The 7,218-nt window shown below is 34.5% G+C and overlaps 2 protein-coding genes across 3 annotated transcripts; one reads left to right on the top strand and one right to left on the bottom strand.

The window, feature by feature from the left end:
* Nucleotides 1–262: 262 nt before the first annotated feature.
* Nucleotides 263–3,324, top strand: LOC107614135 (DNA repair protein RAD51 homolog B-like). Of its 2 annotated transcripts, XR_015896621.1 has the most exons (7): nucleotides 263–374; nucleotides 484–709; nucleotides 823–874; nucleotides 1,794–1,938; nucleotides 2,068–2,178; nucleotides 2,278–2,571; nucleotides 3,016–3,324. XR_015896621.1 is itself a non-coding variant. In XM_088497171.1 (6 exons), exons 2-6 carry the CDS (start codon nucleotides 484–486, stop codon nucleotides 2,325–2,327), a joined length of 459 nt encoding a protein of 152 aa, XP_088353297.1. In that variant the 5' UTR covers nucleotides 292–374; the 3' UTR covers nucleotides 2,328–2,373. The 2 variants fall into 2 exon arrangements, 1 of the variants encoding a protein (XP_088353297.1); XM_088497171.1 differs by lacking the exon at nucleotides 3,016–3,324 and having other exon boundaries at nucleotides 292–374; nucleotides 484–584; nucleotides 2,278–2,373.
* A 2,354-nt stretch (nucleotides 3,325–5,678) lies between these two features.
* Nucleotides 5,679–6,718, bottom strand: LOC107611883 (uncharacterized). Its single transcript, XM_088496419.1, has 4 exons — nucleotides 6,571–6,718; nucleotides 6,375–6,468; nucleotides 6,010–6,080; nucleotides 5,679–5,707 (listed from the first exon to the last, which is right to left on the bottom strand). Exons 1-4 carry the CDS (start codon nucleotides 6,716–6,718, stop codon nucleotides 5,679–5,681), a joined length of 342 nt encoding a protein of 113 aa, XP_088352545.1.
* Nucleotides 6,719–7,218: the final 500 nt, after the last annotated feature.

Genomic DNA, 7,218 nt, shown 5'->3' with positions numbered 1-7,218 from the left:
ATATATCTTACGTAAACTGAGGAAATGTTGGTGATTTAGTTCATGAGTGCAAGAAGAAGCCGAGAAAAATAGAGCTTGTGAGAGATAATTCTCTTAGATTCATAGAGTAATGAACTAGAAAACTGAAATGTACAAGGGAACTAACTATTTATACTACCATAACAGTTAAACAGTTATTTATATCATCCATTACATATTTGCATCGCGTAATCTTAACATATTTATTTATAACAAATGAAAATACTGCAACATGACTGAGGCTATCATTGAAGAAAGAGAGCAAGGCATTCAAGAAATTCAGCAGCAAATTGGTGAAGTAAATGAAATTTTTAAAGATCTTGCTGTGCTTGTGCATGAACAGGGAGCTATGATTGGTAACTTTCACCTCTATTCTAATTGAGTACATCTCCGTCTTAATCCCAAGTTTTTTATTTGTCCAGAACTTCTCATCTGATCTGATGCCAAGAGTTTATATTTTTTTAGATGATATTGGGTCCAACATTGAGCAGTCTCATGCAGCAACTGCACAAGCAAGATCGCAACTTGCTAAAGCTTCAAAGACTCAAAGATCAAATTCTTCTTTGGTAATATACATTGTGTAATATTTGCTTTAAGATTTCACCTCTCACGTGTTGTTTTAGATGTTGGGTGTGGGAGCCGTGCTTCCTTGTTCTTCTTTTTCTTCTTCTGAGCTCAACCCTGCAATTCGGTCAGCTACTGACCAAACTATATCTTATCTGATTCTCTTTCATGGTTTTAGACTTGTTGGGCCTTTCTTAAACATATGTTTCTTTGTTGTTTCATGTTTGCTTATGTTGATAGGTCAGAGGTTTCATTTTCTGTTGGGTCTTGCCTCCTTCCTCATCCAGACAAGGTACTAAGAGTGCTAAATTCTGATTATTTAGCATATAGCTCGGTATTCTATTTGCTCTTCCAACTCCTTTGCTATCTCACTCTTTCACCATATAGCTCGGTATTCTATTTGCTGCTTCATTCATTATTCAGATAATTTCTTTTCCTTATTTAACTCTGTTTATTCAGCTCTTCATTTTTCGCTGTTTGAATCTACATGCTTTATGGATTGAGATATATAAATCTTTGGGCTTGAGATTGCAGCTTATTCTTCAATGGTTGACTGGGATATTTGTGCTTATCTATGGTTTGAGATGGAGGGGGCCGGGTAATGAATACTTAATCATTTCTAATATTTTGAAATTTTGGGATTCTGGTCTATAAGAATGTAGATGAATATAATTTATGTTGTATAAAGTCATAAACTAAAAGGATCTGATAGATGCCAATTAAGTTGTATCATAATCAGTAATAGAAAATTTGAAATGTAGAAAACAGAATACTAATGTTTTTATGCTCATTTTCTATATGGAAAGGAAGCAAAATCTGCAAACTAATGTTTATTTTGTTTGAAATCAATCATCATAAAACTCTGTCTTCACTCTTCAAAAATTGCAACAACCTCTTTCGTCATTTCCATACCTCTTCTTCCTTCTCCTCTCTTCAAAGCTTTGTCTGATTTTCTGCCTGTGTACTGTGTAGAATTCAACTTCTTACTTTCATCCCCCACTTCTCTCTCTTCTCCCCACGCTTCAAAAAGACTATATTTGTAATCCCCACTTTCCCTGTTGAACAGCTTTAGGTCACTAATCACCTTTTTTCTGTTTTGGAATTTCCCTAGGATACTATATTGTTGGTGCTTCAATTTACAGCTTAGTGATTACAGTAGGTGATGATTTGACTGTTTAAGTCCCTAATGCGGGTATTTACTATTTACACAGGCATCAGGCATAGCTGCCTTAGACATTAAGAAGCTTAAAGATGCAGGTATTTGCACTATTGAATCTGTTGCTTACACTCCTAGGAAGGATCTGTTGCAAATTAAAGGTATCAGTGAGGCTAAAGTTGACAAGATTATTGAAGCAGGTATGCACCTCCTGATATATTTTACTTTGCTAATACGGTATTTTCTTCAATTTCAACACTCAAGAGCATCAGCTATAAGCACATTAATTGTGAAGCCTTACTGATCTTCTGATGCTTGTTTATTGACAGCTACTAAGTTGGTGCCTATGGGTTTTACTAGTGCGAGCCAGCTCCATGCTCAGCGGATGGAGATCATCCAGATAACAACTGGATCAAGAGAGCTTGACAAGATATTGGAAGGTGAGACATCTCTAATAAAGACATTGCTTACAAGTGGATTTTATGGATTGTGTTTTTCATTGATGAAGTGTCATAATTCAATATGGTTTCTTCTACTAGGAGGAATTGAAACAAGTTCTATCACTGAGTTGTATGGTGATAGAAAATGAAATACCCCCAGAATTCCTAAACACTTTGTTGAATATGGCACCAAGTCAAGAGGAAGAATGAATCAGATTGGGCATTGAATTTGTTGAGCATTGAATTGAATCACTTCAGGATGTATGGTGTGGCCCTAGAATTGGATTCGCATCAGATCATGCTTCTGCTTCTGTGGATTGTGTGGTGGCAAGGAAGAATGCTTCTTCAAGAAGGAACCTTGATGCTGTTGAGAGAGCAACACATAGGGAAGAGGTATTCTTCTTTCTCCATCATCATCTTCTACTTCAATTCTTACTGTTTTCTTTTTTTTATTTAATTGATTCATTTATGTTGTTTTCTCTTCAGACATTGCATTTTCATGTTCATATAATTGTTGTGAATTGAGGCCTCTTCTCTTCCTCAACTCAATGACAGTTCTTGATTGCTTAATTGATCAAAGACTTGTATAAAGTATCCAGTCACTGAATTGAATATGAATCACTTGCTTTTAGACTTGTTCTGGTTTATTGCATTGTGTGCATTACATGTTCCAAATTTGCTATTGCTATTTGGCAGCGTCCATGATCTTTAAAAAGAACTAACCTTGAGAAATCTATGGAAGAGTTCCAAATTGTTGCAGGCAGATACTTGAAATTTAATCAAAAGTAACTGCAGTGGTAACAATTCCTTTTTGGTTCTTTTTTCTAATAACTGCAGTGTAGATCGGATATAGTAAGGTAGACATCCTCTGCTCAGAAAGTGGGAAGCAGCGAATAATTTTGATGGACCAAGAATCTCAAGAAGCAAGTATATTGCCATCATCACTAAGAAGTTCAAGAAAGAATGAAGCTATCCATAAATTAGGATATTGAATCTTGATGAGTCCACTAGTAGTTATTTGTCATCTAATGTATTTAGATTGTATTATTGTATGGAAATAATTGCTTCTTATTATAAAGAAAGCGTTTTGTACTCACTGGTGTGTTTTTCTATTTATACCATCAATAAAAATTTGTATTTATTAAATTTATATTTATTTTATATGAAACAGGTTTATTTTTGTAATAGAAAAATTAAAAAAAAATATTTTACCTTACCGATGGATTTACAGACGGATTTTCTGTCTGTAATCAGAGTGTAAGATGGTTTTCAGACGGAAAATCCGTCGAAAAATCCGTCTGTAATTACAGACAGAAAATCCATCGGAAAATCCGTCTGTAATTACAGACAGAAAATCCGTCGGAAAATCTGTCTGTAATTACAGACGGAAAATTCGTCGGAAAATTCGTCTGTAATTACAGACGGAAAATCCGTCTGAAAATCCGTCTGTAATTACAGACGAAAAATCCGTCGAAAAGTTCGTCGCCTTTGGGAAATGGATAGAAAATTTACAGAGGGAAAATCCGTCGGTAACTTGTAAAAATCCGTCTGTAATTTTCCGACGGAAAAAAATCCGTCGGTAAATAATTTCCGACGGGGCTTTTACAGAGGGACAAAATCCGTCGATAATTTCGTCGGTAACCAAAAATCCGTCTGTAATAAAGACTAAATCCGTCTGTAAATCTGTCTGTATTAATCTATTTTCTAGTTGTGTGATATCACAAATTACACTTAGCACTTAAAGATGGGATAATCTAAAATATTAATGGATAACTAAGTTGCATTGGCAGCATCAAGCTCCACATTGAAAATTGCAAAAGAGAATGCTGAATATGAAAAGTCAGATGCACCAAAGTTGATACTATCAAATACAAATGCCAAAGCATTGATGGGTTGAGTAGCTGCAACAAACTGATAGAAACAATCAAACATAAATATAAGTATCACAAATTTAGGGTGCTGAAAAGATTAGATACCAATGTACACAAAATAGACTTACAAGTATTCCAATTTTTATGAGGTGGAGGACATCAACATCTCTTGTAAATAGTTTAGCTCCAAAAGGAAGTCCTGCACCAAGAATGAATGCAAGAGCCAATCTCAGAACCAAACCATCTGCAATATAGACCATCGGCAAGAAGAGATACTGCCAGCCAAATCTACAGGCAGACTTGAAATGCAGCCATAGATTTTGATCCCTGGCGTGCAGCTAGTGAGGCGGCCAGAGTGACACAGAATGTTACAACAGTTACTCTAATTAAGAACAGAAAACCTGAATGACAAGAATGAAACAAAAAATAATCTCAATACTGAAATGCTAGTTAACCTATTTGGCTATTTTCCAGGGATAATCAACTCGAGATGCAATCATAGAACAGGACACTTCTATAGGATTTTGGAACTGCCACAACTCATCATGGGCCAGCATCATTTCTTTTTATAACTAAAATGAAGCAGAAAATCATACCACAAATATAAATTATGATTACCACATGAAAACAAGTAACTGTGCATTGCTAAAAATGAAATTTTATTTCAAAAATATTTTGTTGAATCTACCAGATAAATATCAGCGGTATAGCTTGTAAATAGACAGTTTTACATGACCCCCACACGTCCACCTAGCCCCGACAAGAATCATTCAGCACTCTTTAGAATGTTATTTTACTATATACATAAAATGTGGAAAATCCAGCAAATAAATAGAAAAAAGGGGGGTTATATATGGTGATGAACTCACAATTTTTGGAAATGCAGCTCTCAGTTGTGCAAGTCTAAGCTAGCCACCATAGATCTCACTAGTAGCAATGTAGATCTGCATGTCTCTATCAAAACCTAAGGCTTAGAGAACTAAGGCTGTCTCCTCTGGGGTTATATTTTATGACACTATCTTATTTTACAATTTACATTATACAATACATTTTTAAATATGGTAGCATATGGTTTTACTTACACAACAGGGAATGCAAAAGAACCATTATTGCCTTCAGATTGGTTAGAATCACTTAATTCAGAATACAATATTCCAAACTCATCAATTCCTTCTCGGATTTGCTCTCTTTCCATCTCTTTTATCTCTTCCTGCAAAGTAATAAAAGAAGATATAAATCAATAAGAAACTAATAGTTTGGTGATAACACTAAAGAAGAATAATCCATGTAAATTGTAAAGAAACGTCTAGTTAGACACAAAGAACCTCACCTCCCATGTCGCTAGACCCTTCATGTAGCCAGGAAGACATTCAAATTCTGTTTCCGATATCTTTATAAGAGAGCTGGAAGGTTCAGGTGACTCTAAATTCTCCTTGTTTGCCTCTGAATTTAGTTTAAAAATGATACATAAAAAAAATCTCTTTGTGGCTTATGGTGGGATTTGAAGTATTGAAGCAAGAAAGAAAACTATTACCATCAGATAAGAAATTCCTCCCCTCAAATGCCACTATTTTGTCTACCACAGGTTGCTGCTGCTGCTTAAAATCTTGTTACCTGTTCAACCATTGCTCAGGAAATGAGAAACTTGCAGCAATCATCTACAGAAATGTGGAAATAATATTCACAACTTTTAACTTACATCTCAGGTTCTTGTGGAAATAAATCAGCAGCAGCGGTGCAAGAAAATAAGATAGTGGTACAAATAGAGTTAGTAACAAACAAATAATCAAAGCAAAAGTTTTGTTTTCATGAAATCAACATCAACATGACCACAAGACCAGATCAAGTGACATCCCTTTTAACCATAAAATGAAGAATATTGGAACCAAAACATATGCATGAAATTCTCACAACCAACAAGAATGCCAATGAAGGCAAGTGGCATATCAGTATCACTAACCTCTAGATGCTAACGTGGCCAGACAAGCATCTAAGAGTCCAAGTTGTTTCAAACTCATAGATTCATCGAATCTGAAGAGAATTAGATTAAGGGACATACACCAATAAAATCAAACGGGATGAAAATATCATATCGTCATCTAATCTTTTCAATTTTCATAGCTTCAACATAGAATTTCTGAAAACAAAGTACAGAAATAAATCAAATGGATGAAAAATGTAAAACACAATCATATGTGAGTTGATTTTGGTATCTTCAGGGTGGCAGATCACATAATTTCACTATTATATCTACAGAATTTTTTATTTTCATTTTTCAGTTCTATGTTAAAAATTGTTCAGCAGCCAAAAATTGGAGAAGGATACAAATCATCTTCGTTGAAGCTAGAATCCAGCACAGGAGCTAAAATCTCCCCTTCTTCTTCATCTTCCTCATCCTCTTCATCCTCAAAATTTGGAGCTAATTCCCGAAAATAGAAAATTCTCAATCCAACAAAACAAAGGAAGGAAAAAATGCAAAGTATAAATGGAAAGAGGTGCGAGAAGAGGAAGTAAGAAGCACCTGGAACGTAGCCATAGCTGCTCTTGAGACGATCTTCGAGTTCAAGTAGATCGGAGTGGTTTTTCTTGAAACTAATAGATTTTCCATAAAAAACTATTCCTTGATTATTGTAAAGTAGGGTACAAAACACAACAAGAAGCAATTTCATTAGCATATAGAAATGAAGCTATGTAAATTAAACTACAACATTCACATAAAACAAGAAATGGTTACTATCTCATTTATATTACTACTATATTTCCACCTAGAACTTGTACTTTTAAATCATAATTCATATTTTATAAGGAACAAAACAGCAAAAAATTTTGATATAATAGAGTTATACCTCAACAACAAGATAACAAATAGAGGCACCTGAAACATTCCAGTTAGCTAATTTTTACTAAATTAGCTTTGGTGAAGTCAGATGTTTTTAGTTAGTTACCATTGGTATATATCCCTTCAATCCTAGCTATGTATATCTCTTCAATTGAATTTAATTTCCATATTCAATCTTTCTGTGTATCCTGTAGTTTTGCATTTTTTTTCATTCACACGCTTGGATCCTTCCACACCAAGCACTACTAAGAAATGTGGTTGAAGGCTTCATCCCTTTCTAAGTGGTAAGTTATTTTTAATTGAACATTTTAAATTAAATGATAAATAATG

The sequence above is a fragment of the Arachis ipaensis genome, chromosome B8 (genome assembly GCF_059453495.1).
Source record: "Arachis ipaensis isolate K30076 ecotype BB chromosome B8, ASM5945349v1, whole genome shotgun sequence".
Classification (NCBI taxonomy): Eukaryota; Viridiplantae; Streptophyta; class Magnoliopsida; order Fabales; family Fabaceae; genus Arachis; species Arachis ipaensis.
Note: the sequence above shows the minus strand (reverse complement) of the source record. Positions and strands in the feature narration are given on the sequence as shown.